We start from the raw sequence: 16,487 nt of genomic DNA, 5'->3' as shown, positions 1-16,487 counted from the left end.
AACATAATTTATAGAAATGTAATTTTAATAAAGATTATTATTATTATTATTGATCCAAGTAAACATAATTTATAGAAATGTATTTTTTAAAAAATAAAGTAAATTATTATTATTATTTAGATCCAAGTAAACATCATTTATAGAAATGTAATTTTAATAAAGTTTATTATTATTATTATTGATCCAAGTAAACATAATTTATAAACACATAATTTTAAAAAATCCTGTCATCATTATTATTATTATAGAACCAAGTAAACATAATTTATAGAAATGTGATTTTTAATAAAGTATATTATTATTTTTTAAAATCTGATTATTACTATTATAGATCCAAATACATATAATTTATAAAAATATTTTTAAATAAATTAAAGTAGATTATTATTATTATTATTATTATAGATCCAAGTAAACATAATTTATAAAAATGTAATTTTTAAAAAATCCTCTCTAGAAATGTCTCGACCCTCCAGCCTGACGCTTTATAATCCTCCGAGACCGCAATTTATTGAATCCAATCCTCAGAAATATATTTCAATCAAAACAATTGGGTTTCGACTCCTGGGGATCGTGTTCCCCAAAACAACAACAACAACGACACGGGTAAATACGGAAGCAGAGGAGGTAAACACTTGCCACGTCTAAAGCTAGACCTTTTGTCTGAAGAGCTGAAGGAGGGGAAGGAAGAGTTACAAAAAAATAAGGAAAACATAACTTGGCAAAATAGATCCATCTTGCGAAACAACGGAGGAGGAAAGAGAGCCGCCAACACACACACACAGAGCACATATACATTAGACATGTCCAAAAAATCGTTTTGAATCGTATATCGGAATTATTTCGGATTGTTCTCGCTTTTTGATACGCATTCCGAGACATTGTCTGACAGCGCAACCAGCAATATAATTCGAACCTTTGTTGGCCCATTCTCTTAATGTTTCGTTAATTTTTCCCCCCCCCAAATTTTTTAAAATATATTTTTTAAAATATTAAAATATATATATATATATATTTTGTTTCTTCAACCTACCTTGAATGGGAGCTTAGCGCAGCCTAACATGGTTGCCGCTCCCCGGCCAATCAGAAGCTTCCACAACGGACGCAAAGCCCGGTGTGTAGCGATTGCGCGTCCGCCATTTTAGAAACATTTAGAATTATTATGAATTTTCGGAAATATCCGAAATTTTGGGGTGAAAAAAATCGGAAATACTTTCTATATCAAAGCGCCAGCGCCCCCTACTTTAGAAACGCGAATTGAAACATTTTTTTCATCGATCGGACATGCCTAATATACATATCACACGCAAGTCACACGTGTCACGGAAACGCCTTACCTTCCTTCATGTTGGCAAAACGCTCCTTCAGCTGGTGATCCACCTCCGGACCAAAGGCAAAATTATTCACAAAGATAACGCTGCGAGAAAAAGACGAAAAACAAGTTGGGACATCAGTCTAGAGGGTTTCACTTTGGGTCGAGGGAAGAGGCATTTAGAAACTACATTTAGGATATTTTTCAGTCCAAAACCCGATATTTATTTATGCATTGACAGTATTTATATTTATGTTTATATATCAATAGACTGTCAACGTACCTCGTGTTTGCGATCCTCTCTCGCCACTCTTCCGAGAGGAAGTCGCCTCTTTCCAGCTGAAAGAAAAAAACAGGGCTTTGCATTAATCAATAATAGTAATAATAATAATAATAATAATAATAATAATAATAATAATAATAATAGTGTGATTGATGTGAACTTGGCTTGGACTTTTAGGTGGACATAGTGACAGTAATGTCTTTGGCTTTGCATTAGCCACATAATAATAATAATAATAATAATAATAATAATAATAATAATAATAATAATAATAGTGTGATTGATGTGAACTTGGCTTGGACTTTTAGGTGGACATAGTGACAGTAATGTCTTTGGCTTTGCATTAGCCACATAATAATAATAATAATAATAATAATAATAATAATAATAATAATAATAGTGTGATTGATGTGAACTTGGCTTGGACTTTTAGGTGGACATAGTGACAGTAATGTCTTTGGCTTTGCATTAGCCACATAATAATAATAATAATAATAATAATAATAATAATAATAATAATAATAATAATAGTGTGATTGATGTGAACTTGGCTTGGACTTTTAGGTGGACATAGTGACAGTAATGTCTTTGGCTTTGCATTAGCCACATAATAATAATAATAATAATAATAATAATAATAATAATAATAATAATAATAATAGTGTGATTGATGTGAACTTGGCTTGGACTTTTAGGTGGACATAGTGACAGTAATGTCTTTGGCTTTGCATTAGCCACATAATAATAATAATAATAATAATAATAATAATAATAATAATAATAATAATAATAATAATAGTGTGATTGATGTGAACTTGGCTTGGACTTTTAGGTGGACATAGTGACAGTAATGTCTTTGGCTTTGCATTAGCCACATAATAATAATAATAATATTAATAATAATAATAGTGTGATTGATGTGAACTTGGCTTGGACTTTTAGGTGGACATAGTGACAGTAATGTCTTTGGCTTTGCATTAGCCACATAATAATAATAATAATAATAATAATAATAATAATAATAATAATAATAATAATAGTGTGATTGATGTGAACTTGGCTTGGACTTTTAGGTGGACATAGTGACAGTAATGTCTTTGGCTTTGCATTAGCCACATAATAATAATAATAATAATAATAATAATAAGAAGAAGAAGAAGAAGAAGAAGAAGTCCTTTCGGGTGAGAAGGGCGGGATATAAATGTTGGGATAATAAATGTTGGAAATAAAATAATAATAATAATAATAATGTAAATTCCACTCACTGTGTAGTCTGCGTGTTTCTTCCCGTACCATTTCATCCACCGCCTGAATTCTTTGTCCATCGTCTACAACAACAACAATAATAATAATAATAATAATAATAATAATAATAATTCCATTAGCAAACTGGAGGGTTTTCCCTTTCCACGTCAGTCTATAATACTGAAAAGATATCAGATAACATCACATTATATTGAAATGTTGGTGCTACCTCTGCGTATTTGGCTGGGATGTCGGCTTTCTCCACGCCGTAGTGATGCTTGCAGTTGGTGGCCGCGGCAACCTGGAGGACAACCTGACCCACACCTGAGACAAAAGGGTGGAGAGAGCATGACGGAGAGATAAGAGAGGGAGAACAATTGTATTTCAACACATAATATAGTTGCCAGTAGTAGAATCATAGAATCATAGAATAGTAGAGTTGGAAGAGACCACATGGGCCATCCAGTCCAACCCCCTGCTAAGAAGCAGGAAATCGCATTCAAAGCACCCCCGACAGATGGCCATCCAGCCTCTGATTCAAAGCCTCCAAGGAAGGAGCCTCCACCACGGCCCCGGGGAGAGAGTTCCACTGTCGAACAGCCTTCTCCCAGTGAGGAAGTTCTTCCTGATGTCCAGACGGAATCTCCTTCCTTTCCTGTAGTTTGAAGCCCTTGTTCCCTTGCGTCCTAGTCTGCAGGGCAGCAGAAAACAAGCTCCCTCCCTCCTCCCTAGGACTTCCCCTCACGTATTTGTACATGGCTCTCATCATGTCTCCTCTCAGCCTTCTCTTCTGCAGGCTAAACATGCCCAGCTCTTTAAGCCGCTCCTCATAGGGCTTGTTCTCCAGACCCTTCATCATTTTAGTCTCCCTCCTCTGGACGCTTTCCAGCTTGTCAGCATCTCCCTTCAACTGCGGTGCCCAGAATTGGACACAGTATTCCAGGTGTGGTCTGACCAAGGCAGAATAGAATAAGGGGGAGCAGGACTTCCCTGGATCTAGACGCTATTCCCCTATTGATGAGGCCAGAATCCCATTGGCTTTTTTAGCAGCCGCATCACATTCCTGGCTCATGTTCATCTTCCTCCCCACGAGGACTCCAAGGTCTTTTTCGCACACACTGCTGTCAAGCCAGGCCTCGTCCCCCATTCTGTCTCTTTGATTTCCATTTTTTCTGCCGAAGTGAAGTCTCTTGCATTTGTCCCTGTTGAACTTCATTTTGTGAGTTTCGGCCCATCTCTCTAGTCTGTCAAGATCGTTTTGAATTCTGCTCCTGTCTTCTGGAGTGTTGGCTCTCCCTCCCAGTTTGGTGTCGTCTGCAAACTTGATGATCGTGCCTTCTGACCCTTCGTCTAAGTCGTTCATAAAGATGTTGGACAGAACCGGGCCCAGGACGGAGCCCTGCTTGTGGCACTCCACTTGTCACTTCTTTCCATGATGAAGACGACGCATTGGTGAGAATCGCCCTTTGGGTTCGTTCGCTTAGCCAATGACAGATCCACCTCACCGTAGTTTTGTCTAGCCCACATTTTACTAGTTTGTTTGCCAGAAGGTCATGGGGGACTTTGTCGAAGGCCTTACTGAAATCTAGATATGCTACATCCACGGCATTCCCTGTATCGACCCAACTCGTAACTCTATCGAAAAAAGAGATCAGATGAGTCTGGCATGACTTGTTTTTGGTAAATCCGTGTTGACTATTAGCCATGACCGCATTTGTTTCTAAGTGTTCGCAGACCACTTCCTTAATGATCTTTTCCAGAATTTTGCCTGGTATCGATGTGAGGCTGACCGGACGGTAATTGTTTGGGTCGTTCTTTTTTCCCTTCTTGAAGATAGGGACCACATTCGCCCTCCTCCAATCTGCTGGGACTTCTCCTGTTCTCCAAGAACTCTCGAAGATCATTGCCAGTGGTTCTGAAATAACTTCCGCTAGTTCCTTCAGTACTCTTGGGTGTAGCTGATCTGGCCCTGGGGACTTGAATTCGTTTAGAGAGGCCAGGTGTTCCTGGACAACTTGTTTCCCTATTTGGGGTTGGATTTCCCCCAATCCTTCGTCCATTCCATGTTGCTGAGGTTGAAGATGGCTTTCTTTTTGTGAGAAGACCGAGGCAAAGAAGGCATTGAGCAGTTCTGCCTTTTCCCTGTCCCGTCGCCATCACCCCATCTTCTCCTTGCAGAGGCCCTATCGCCTCCTTTTTCTTCCTTTTTCTACCAACGTAAGCAAAAAAGCCTTTTTTGTTGTTTTTTATGTCCCTGGCAAGCCTGAGCTCATTTTGCGCTTTAGCCTTGCGAACCTTTTCCCTACAGGTGTTGGTTATACGTTTGAATTCTTCTTTGGTGATTTCTCCCCTTTTCCACTTCTTGTGCATGTCACTTTTGAGCTTTAGCTCAGTTAGAAGTTCTTTCGACATCCAGTACTAGTACTAGTAGTAGTAATAATATATGGCAACACGCAAGAGCCTGGGCCTGGCTCACTGCACAATATTCATCTAAAATCACTAAGATTATTTCAAAACACTGGCATTCCTGGATGCCAAAACAAACCAATAATTGATCATAAAAGATCCAGAAATTAGAGAGGTCTTATGATCCATTCAGAATACAACTCTCCTACTACATCCCATAAACTTACCACTAAGGGTCACACTAGCTGTGGCCACTGCTGTGGTCAGCAATCACTTAAAATTAAAACTGTTGTCAGCAAACACTTAAAATTAATATCACATTGCGACGTTTGACAACATGTTCTACTGATAATGTTGTTTACCTAATACAGGGGTCCCCAAACTTTTTAAACAGGGGGCCAGTTCACGATTCTTTGGACCGTTGGAGGGCCAGACTATAGTTGGCCACCGAGCAATAATAATTAATAATAATAATAATAATAATAATGAGAATTGGAAGAGAGCCTTGAGCCATTGAGTCCAATCCCCTTCTACCTTAGTGCACAAAAGGAACAAGCAAAGCACCCCTGACAGATGGCCTTCCAGCCTCAATGTTAATAATAATAATAATAATAATAATAATAATAATAGACCCTTGGGCCATTGAGTCCAATCCCCTTCTGCCTTTGGGCACTGAAAAAACAAGCAAAGCACTCCTGACGGATGGCCTCCCAGCCTCAATGTCAATAATAATAATAATAATAATAATAATAATAATAATAATAATAATAATAACAACTGCAAAAGGTCACCCTACTGGGATCTGTACGCATCATCCGAAAATACATCACACAGTCCTAGACACTTGGGAAGTGTTCGACTTGTGATTTTGTGAAACGAAATCCAGCATATCTTATCTTGTTTGCTGTGTCATACAATAAAATAATAATAGACCCTTGGGCCATTGAGTCCAATCCCCTTCTGCCTTTGTGCACTGAAAGAACAAGCAAAGCACCCCTGACAGATGGCCTCCCAGCCTCAATGTTAATAATAATAATAATAATAATAACAACAACAACAACAATAGACCCTTGGGCCATTGAGTCCAATCCCCTTCTGCCTTTGTGCACCGAAAGAACAAGCAAAGCACCCCTGAAAGATGGCCTCCCAGCCTCAATATTAATATTAATATTAATATTAAGGGTTGGAAGAGAAGAAGAGACCCCTTGGGTCATTTAGCCCAACCCCCTTCTGCCCTTGTGCCGTGGGGGCCGGATTAATGGCTTCGATGGGCCCCCGGGCCTTAGTTTGGGGACCCCTGACCTAATACAATGCCCCTGTGAACTGTCATATATTGGAATGACCACCAGACCCCTTAAAACTAGGATAAATGAACATCGTTCACGCATAAGGAATGGATCCACTGACTCTTCACTGTATAAATAATAATAATAATAATAATAACAATTTTATTTTTGTACCCCGCCACCATCTCCCCAGAGGGACTCGGGGTGGCTTACAGATATAAAACCAACATACAATAATATCAAATACAAAAACACACAAATAAATTTAAAAGGCATTAAAAATCACAATCATTATAAAACACTTGAGAAGCACAGCAATCTATCTATATATATAAAAGAGTGATGGCATCACGGCGACTCACAAAACAACAAAACTACAGGCCCCCCAACCTCAAAATTTGACAACACAACCCATCATCCACGCCTCTAGGTTGATACAACAAAAAGAACAGAATAATAAAGTCCTAATTAGAGAGAGAGGAATAATTGCTTTTATCCAATTGCTGCCAGTTAGAAGGCTAAGCTCCTCCAACTTGGTCTCCTAGCAACCCAAAAAACACTAAAAAATAATAAAAAAACACTAAAAAAATTCATACAATAAAATACCATAATAACAGAAAATAACTAAAAATAGTACAAGAAAATAATAAAATATAATAAATAAAAAGATAACTTACAATAAAATTAATTAAAAAATACAAATAACGTCAAATAAAAAATTACACAACAATTTTTAACCAATACCACCACCACTTTGCCACAGCAACGCGTGGCCGGGCACAGCTAGTAAAAACATAAAATGAACATTTTTACTCCTGATATAGTATACTTTGTGAGATTATGACATAGAAATGGTACCTTTGTTTATAATATCCTGGAAGCAATTTTGTTATATGCCATATAGTTTGAAGAGAATTACTCTAATATAGAGTTGTAGAAACCTGATTTGTACTGCATTTCTTGGGATTTTTACAAGATTTTTACATACATTATTGTTCCCTATTGTTTCCTGTCTGGATTTCCCCTGTTTTCAGAGTGTTGTTCTTTATTTAGGCTTTTCCTTAATCCCTCCTTATTATCCAACATTTTCGCATATCCAACGCGTTTATTTTTCAGTGATTGGTTTGGGGGGGGGCGGGGGTAGCACCAAAATTTGTTCACTTACCTGGAAGCAATTTTGTTATATGCAATATAGTTTGAAGAGAATTACTCTAATATAGAGTTGTAGAAACCTGATTTGTGTTACATTTCTTGGGATTTTTACAAGAGTGTATATACACATACATTATTGTTCTGTATTATTATAGATATTTGTGCATTATCAGCTGGCTCACCGCTGCCCAAGTCGACGAAGAGGTCGTCCTCGGTCATCTTGATCTCGTCGATCATCTGGGCCACCAGGTTGAAGGAGGTCTCGCCGTAGACTTCCGGGGAGAAGGGCTCGTAGTTGTTGAGTTTCTCCGGGTCGGTCACCGAGTGGTTGTAGACTTGCTGGAGGATGTGGCGGAGCAGGCCGTTGGACGGGCGGGTGTTGAGCTTCATGGGCTGGGTGGTGCCTTTCCACTGGGAGAGACGCAAAACAAATCGGCTTGTATTTTAATCCGATGAAACAATCAGGGCCAGCTAACACCTCCCAACAAAGGATTCCCCCAGTCAGAGGGAATAATAATAATAATTATTATCATATTGTATTACGTTATAAGATTATTATAATGTAATACAATAAAGTATTATAATATCATTATCAATATCATATGTATATAGCTAGGGTCGATGAAACAATCAGGGCCAGCTAACACCTCCCAACAAAGGATTCCCCCCGGCAGGGGGAATAATAATAATAATTATTAGCATATTGTATTACGTTATAAGATTATTATAATGTAATACAATATAATGTTATAATATCATTATCAATATATGTATATAGCTAGGGTCGATGAAACAATCAGGGCCAGCTAACACCTCCCAACAAAGGATTCCCCCAGTCAGAGGGAATAATAATAATTATTATTATCATATTGTATTACGTTATAAGATTATTATAATGTAATACAATAAAGTATTATAATATCATTATCAATATCATATGTATATAGCTAGGGTCGATGAAACAATCAGGGCCAGCTAACACCTCCCAACAAAGGATTCCCCCAGGCAGAGGGAATAATAATAATAATAATAATAATAATAATAATTGTTATGTTGCATTACATTATAACATCATTATAATGTAGTATTATATTATATTATTATTATCAATAACATATTGATAATATATTGCCAATATATTAAAAGGCCACCTACCAATTGGTGAATGCTGTCGATGGCACGGTTGTATTTGTCGCAAAGCCGTTGCATGCTTTCGAAGCTGGAGACCCAAGAAGGAGAAAAGGCAAAGTGAGTCAAATGACATATTAGGTCCCAATGCGTCCCACATAGAAGTTATCTGTCGGGAGGGATCAGTTGGTGTTTTATATTATTATTATTATTATTATTATTATTAATAATAATAATAATAGAGCAAAGTTGGGTTGGATGGCCTTTGGGATCTTTTCCAATTCTCGGATTCGAATATATGTATTCCATAGGCATATATATCTCTCAATAGTGGCCATCTGTTGGGAGGGATCGGATGGTGTCTCCAGCATGGCTGAACGGGATTGGGCTGGACAGTCCTTGGGGTCCCACCCAACTCTAGGATTCAATGATATGTATGTTCTAACAGCGTTTGAATGGCCATCTGTCGGGAGGGATTAGATTGTGCCTTGCTGCCTGGCGGAAGGTGGTTGGACTGGATGGCCCTTGGGGTCCCTTCCAACTCTAGGATTATATGATCCTTTAGTCCTATTTCTCTCTATTCAACTTCTGATGTCTATGAGGCTGGATGGCCATCTGTTGGGAGGGATTAAATGGTGTCCCTGGTGCCAATAATAATAATAATAATAATAATACAGTAATAATAATAATAATAACAACAACAACAATAATATTAGGATCATGTAGCATTGACCCACGGCTATTAGAGATGAGGTTGGATGGCCATCTGTTGGGAGGGATTAAATAGTGTCCCTGGTGCCAATAATAATAATAATAATAATAATAATAATAATAATAATACAGTAATAATAATAATAATAATAATAATAATAACAATAATAATATTAGGATCATGTAGCACTGACCCATGGCCATTAAATTAGACATCTGTCGGGAGGGATTACATAGTGTCCCTGGTGTCTATAATAATAATAATAATAATAATAATATTAGGATCGCGTAGCATTGACCCACGGCCATTAAATTAGAGATGAGTCTGGATGGCCATCTGTCGGGAGGGATTAAATGGTGCCTATAATAATAATAATATTAGGATCATGTCGCATTGAGCCCCGGCCATTAAATCAGAGATGAGGCTGGATGGCCATCTGTTGGGAGGGATTAAATGGTGCCTATAATAATAGTAATAATAATAATAATAATAATAATAGGATAATGTTGCATTGAGCCACGGCCATTAAATCAGAGATGAGGCTGGATGGCCATCTGTTGGGAGGGATTAAATGGAGCCTATAATAATAATAATAATGATAATAGTAATAATAATATTAGGATCATGTCGCATTGAGCCACGACCATTAAATTAGAGATGAGGTTGAATGGCCATCTGTCGGGAGGGATTAAATGGTGCCTATAATAATAATACTACTACTACTACTAATAATAATAGGATCATGTTGCATTGAGCCACGGCCATTAAATCAGAGATGAGGCTGGATGGTCATCTGTTGGGAGTGATTAAATGGTGCCAATAATAATAATAATAATAATAATACGAAATCCTGCATATCTATCTTGTTTGCTGTGTCATAATAAAATAATAATGAAAATGATAATAATATTAGGATCATGTCGCATTGAGCTACGGCCATTAAATCAGAGATGAGGCTGGATGGCCATCTGTTGGGAGGGATTAAATGGTGCCTATAATAATAATAATAATAATAATAATGTTAATGATAATAATAATAATAATATTAGGATCATGTAGCACTGAGCCACGGCTATTAAATTAGAGATGAGGCTGGATGGCCATCTGTTGGGAGGGATCAAATGGTTTCTATAATAATAATAATAATAATAATAATAATAATAATAATAATAATAATAATAATAGGATTGCGTATCATTGACCCATGACCATTAAATTAGAGAGGAGGCTGGATGGTCATCTGTTGGGAGGGATTAAATGGTGCCAATAATAATAATAATAATAATAATAATAATAATAATAGGATTGCATAGCATTGATCCACGGCCATTACATTAGAGATGAGGCTGGATGGCCATCTGTCGGGAGGGATTAAATGGTGTTCCCCCCAAAAAAGTATTAGGCTCGAGTAAATTGGGGGGTTATTTAAGCCCCCAAAAGAGACTTCTTGAACCCCGGGCGCCTTTCCTTTTTCCAAACCCAGGAGGAGATTAAAGAAGCATCTCGGGACAAGGGTGGTGGTGCGGCGGGTTGCGTAATGGGATTTCAAGCCCCGCCGAGGCCGAACGGGAGGAAACTAGGTCACGAGCCTGGTTTTCCCCGAGCGAGAATGACTGCGGCACAACTCACCTTTTAGTATCGTAGTCAATGAGGACGTAGTTCTCCATGGCGAGCTTGAGGTCTGGGATTTCCTCGCAGACCCACCTGGAAAAAAAACACAAAAACAAATAGATCCATTTCTGGCCTAGAAAAAAATAATCTGGCTCCCAATATTAAAAAATTCTAGAATCAGGGCAGTAAATAAACAACAAACACTCAGAAAACAGGGGAATTCCAGACAGGAAACAATCAAGGCCAAGTTAACACCTCCCAACAAAGGATTCCCCCAGGCAGGAATCAGCTGCAAGGCCATTCAATGCTAATCAAGGTGGCCAATTGCTACGTTCAACAGACAAAGAGTTCTTTCTCCCACTCTGGATATTCCACAGATATATAAACCCTACTTTCCTAGTTCGTGGGAGGATGCTTGCCATAGATGAGGGAGAAACATCAGGAGAGAATGCTCCTGGAGCATGCCCAGACAGCCTGGAAAACCCACAGCGATTCCGGCCATGAAAACCTTCGACAACACAAGCTGGAATATGGCCATATAAGCCCGGAAAACTCACAGCAATCCAAAGTTCCTCAAAGATGTGTTAACTCTTAACTCAAAACAATACTTGTATGTCAAAGCGAAAACCGGGACGAGCGATGGCTCTTGACTCAAAACGCTCTTAAGTTGGGATGCTCTCAAGTTGAGCTTCCACTGTACAGTGTGTGTATATATATATATATATATATATATATAAAAAGAGTGATGGCATCACAGCGACCCACAAAACAACAAAACTACAGGCCCCCCAACCTCGAAATTTGACAACACAACTCATCATCCACGCCTCTAGGTTGATACAAAAAAAAGAAAAGAAAAATAAAGTCCTAATTAGAGAGAAAGGAATAATTGCTTTTATCCAATTGCTGCCAGTTAGAAGGCTAAGCTCCTCCAACTTGGTCTCCTAGCAACCCAATAAAAAATAATAAAAAACACTAAAAATTAATACAATAAAATACTATAATAACAGAAAATACCTAAAAATAATAAAAGAAAATAATAAAATATAATAAATAAAAAGATAACTTAGAATAAAATTAATTTAAAAATACAAATAACATCAAATAAAAATTACACAACAATTTTTAACCAATACCACCACCACTTTGCCACAGCAACGCAGGGCCGGGCACAGCTAGTATATATATATATATAAATGTAATGTGCATTTTTACCATGGAGTAAACAACAAAACCACCGAACCGAATCACACCAAATTTGGCCACAAAAGACATAGTCAGTCAATCTATGTCTTTCAATCAAAAAAGTCTTGTCTGTATTTTTGTCCATTTTAATATCAATTATCTACTATATATATATATATATATATATACACACACATACATACACACACACACACACACACACACACATATATATATAAATGTAATGTGTGTTTTTACCATGGAGTAAACAACAAAACCACCAAACCAAATCACACCAAAATTGGTCACAAAAGACATAGTCAGTCAATCTATGTCTTTCAATCTTCAATTTTCGTCCATTTTAATATCAATTATCTATTATCTATATATATAAAAGAGTGATGGAATCCCGGCGACCCACAAAACAACAAAACTACAGGCCCTCCAACCTCGAAATTTGACAACACAACCCATCATCCACGGCTCTAGGTTGATACAACAAAAAGAAAAGAAAAATAAACTCCTAAGATTCCCATAAACCACAGCAACGCGTGGCCGGGCATAGCTAGTATATATATATTAGGCATGTCCGATCGATGAAAAAAATGTTTCAATTCTCGTTTTAAAGTAGGGGGCGCTGGCGCTTCGATATAGAAAGTATTTCCAATTTTTTCACCCAAAAATTTCGGATATTTCCGAAAATTCGTAAAGATTCTAAATGTTTCTAAAATGGCGGACGCGCATGCGCAATCGCTACACACCAGTCTTGTATGGCAATCTTCCATGTAGAAGAATGTTAGCCCTCATCTTTGCGTCCATCGTGGAAGCTTCTGATTGGCCGGGGAGCGGCAGCCATGTTAGGCTGCGCTAAGCTCCTATTCAAGGTAGGTTGCAGAAACAAAAAAAATATTTTAAAAAAATATTTTAAAATATATATTTTTAAAAAATTTGGGGGGAAAAAATTAACGAAACATTAAGAGACAATTAGAGAATGGGCCAACAATGGTTCGAATTACATTGCTGGTTGCGCTGTGAGACAATGTCTCGGAATGCGTATCAAAAAGCGAGAACAATCCGAAATAATTCCGATATACGATTCAAAATGATTTTTTGGATATGTCTACTATATATATATATATAAATGTAATGTGTGTTTTTCCCATGGAGTAAACAACAAAACCACCAAACCGAATCATACCAAATTTGGTCACAAAAGACATAGTCAGCCCATCTATGTCTTTCAATCAAAAAACCCTAGAAAAATAAAGTCCAAATAACAGAGGACGAGGAAGAGCCGTTCTTCCCCCCGGATGCCAGTCAATAATACTTACTGTGGTATAATAATACAGAACAATATATTCTCTAAAACCAGGGCAGTAAAGAAAGAACCACACTCTGAAAAACAGGGGAATTCCAGACAGGAAACAATCAGGGCCAGTTTTCACCTCCCAACAAAGGATTCCCCCAGGCGGGAAGCAGCCAGGCCTTGAAGCCAAAAGGCCATTACATGCTAATCATAAATAAATGGCTTCCTTTCCTCTCCTTCTCAAGTCACGAGAGACACGGCTTCTCCTCCAGCCCCGAGCCATCAATGTGACCCATTGTCCTCCTACTTAGCCCCACGGTCAATGGTGGTTTTTGATTGGGAAAAAAGAAAAATAAGGGCTCTTGAGGACTGCGACATTCCCTCGCTGCCCACAGATACCAGACTCCACGAGTTCGGGAAAAGGAAGATTGGTCTGATCTCTCGAAAATATATCGGAATACCTACCGAATTGTCTCAATGATTTCATGAGCAGCATCGTGGTGTTTGTCCTGAAAAAGAAGAAAGGTGGTTTTAGGACAATGGGGAAAAGATAATAATAAAAATAATAAATGGAGGCGGGATAGAAAAATAAAGTATTATTATTATTATTATTATTATTATTACTGGATGGAGTGCCGTTACCGCCCTGCAGAAGCTGTACCTATTGATCTACTCACACTTGCATGTTTTCGAACTGCTGGGTTGGCAGAAGCTGGGGCTATTAGCGGGAGCTCACTCCGCTCCCAGGATTTTTACTAATTAAGCACCAAAACATCATGTTATACAACACATTTAACAGAAAAAGTAGTTGAATACGCAGGAATGCTATGTAGTAATTACCGTATTTACGAATTTAGTACCAAAATATCACGATGTATTGAAAACATTGACTACAAAAATGCGTTGGATAATCCAGAACGTTGGATAAGCGAGTGTTGGATAAGTGAGACTCTACTGTATCGTGATATTTTGGTGCTACATTCGTAAATACAGTAATTACTACGTAGCATTACTGCGTATTGAGCTACTTTTTCTGTCAAATTTGTTGTATAACATGATGTTTTGGTGCTTAATTTGTAAAATCATAACTTAATTTGATGTTTAATAGGCTTTTCCTTAATCATTCGTTATTATCCAACATATTCGCTTATCCAATGTTTTGCCGGCCTGTTTAGCTTGGATAAGTGAGACTCAACTGTATTATTAATACATTTATTATTTCACTCTGATCTTATTATTATTATTGCATTTATTATTTTACTTTATTTATTATTACATGTATTATTATTATTATTATTATTACAAGTATTATTTTTCTCTATTATTATTGCTACTATTACATTTATTTTACTCTATTTTTATTATTATTATTAATACATTTATTATTTCACTCTGATATTATTATTGCATTTATTATTTTACTCTATTTATTATGACTTGTATTATTTTCCTGTATTTATTATTATTATTATTTTATTATGACACAGCAAACAAGATTTGTATTGTTTTGTATCCGATTTTGCTGTAAGCCGCCCCGAGTCCCCTTCGGGGGAGATGGAGGTGGGATATAAATAAACTTATTATTGTTATTATTATTATTATTAAGATAGATATGCTACAACAACACAAAATCACAAGTCGAACTCTTCCCAAGTGTGTAGGACTGTGTGATGTATTATTATTATTATTATTATTATTATTTTACTCTACTATTGCATTTATTGTAATTTATTATTATTATTATTACATTTATTATTTCTCTCTGATCTTATTATTATTGCATTTATTATTTTACTGTATTTATTATGACTTGTATTAATTTCCTGTATTTATTATTATTATTATTACATGTATTATTTTACTCTACTGTTGCATTTATTTTACTCTATAATAATAATAATAATAATGACTTGTATTATTTTCCTGTATTTATTATTATTATTATTACATGTATTATTTTACTCTACTATTGCATTTATTTTACTCTATTATTATTATTATTATTATTATTATTATTATTATTAAGACATTTATTATTTCACTCTGATCCTATTATTATTGCATTTATTATTTTACTGTATTTATTATGACTTGTATTATTTTCCTGTATTTATTATTATTATTATTACATGTATTATTTTTACTATTGCATTTATTTTACTCTATTATTTTTATTATTATTATTAAGACATTTATTATTTCACTCTGATCCTATTATTATTGCATTTATTATTTTACTGTATTTATTATGACTTGTATTAATTTCCTGTATTTATTATTATTATCATGACATGTATTATTTTACTCTATTATTATTAAAAGGATACATAAGCACATTGACATTGAAGAAGATGAGAATCATGATTGGATCAGAGTTGGACAGTCTTATCTTAAATTTGAGCTTGATGTAAATATTCAAAAATATTTAACCTACTGATGCCTCAATTAATGTAATTTTATTGGTATCTCAGCTTATACTGGAGTCGATGTTTTCCCAGATTTTTCAGGGTAAAATTAGGTGCCTAGTCTTATATTCGGGTCGGCTTATACTCGGGTATATATGGCAATATTCTGCTTCCAAACACAGCTGTCATGAATGCCAGAGGTCAAATACTTTGTGAGTCACGGAAGGGGAATTGGAGCAGGGAGGAATCCCGGACGAGTCACGACTGGATTCATCACCAGTCTGGATTCATCACCGGTCGTGCTCCGTGTCGGAAAAATGCAGAAATACACAGTAAAGACGTTCAGAAAGACATGCGAAAGCCCGTCGTATTAATATGCGATTTTGCCATTCTGCAGTGGCTCGGGTTTGGCCGTGCAATCGTGTGCTACGTTTTTGGAGCGTGCGTCGTCTCCAG

General features: G+C 36.6%; 1 protein-coding gene across 5 annotated transcripts in view; it reads right to left on the bottom strand.

The window, feature by feature from the left end:
- The window catches only part of dot1l (DOT1 like histone lysine methyltransferase), a 76,053-nt gene that overhangs the window by 47,511 nt on the left and 12,055 nt on the right, over positions 1-16,487 (bottom strand). For all 5 annotated transcript variants that reach the window (XR_010000230.1, XR_010000229.1, XR_010000228.1 and 2 more), the window contains exons 2-9: positions 14,092-14,135; positions 11,154-11,228; positions 8,840-8,903; positions 7,867-8,095; positions 3,070-3,164; positions 2,861-2,923; positions 1,596-1,651; positions 1,338-1,417 (exon numbers count right to left, since the gene is read on the bottom strand). Coding sequence is in view for 1 of the 5 variants with exons in the window: in XM_062960096.1 (XP_062816166.1) it covers positions 1,338-1,417; positions 1,596-1,651; positions 2,861-2,923; positions 3,070-3,164; positions 7,867-8,095; positions 8,840-8,903; positions 11,154-11,228; positions 14,092-14,135 (706 nt within the window). In the remaining 4 variants the exon portion in view is untranslated. The remainder of the gene's footprint in view (positions 1-1,337; positions 1,418-1,595; positions 1,652-2,860; positions 2,924-3,069; positions 3,165-7,866; positions 8,096-8,839; positions 8,904-11,153; positions 11,229-14,091; positions 14,136-16,487) is intronic.

The sequence above is a fragment of the Anolis carolinensis genome, unplaced genomic scaffold, assembly GCF_035594765.1.
Source record: "Anolis carolinensis isolate JA03-04 unplaced genomic scaffold, rAnoCar3.1.pri scaffold_7, whole genome shotgun sequence".
Lineage (NCBI taxonomy): Eukaryota > Metazoa > Chordata > Lepidosauria > Squamata > Dactyloidae > Anolis > Anolis carolinensis.
The sequence above is the reverse complement of the archived record's forward strand: the minus strand, read 5'-3'. Positions and strand labels throughout refer to the sequence as shown.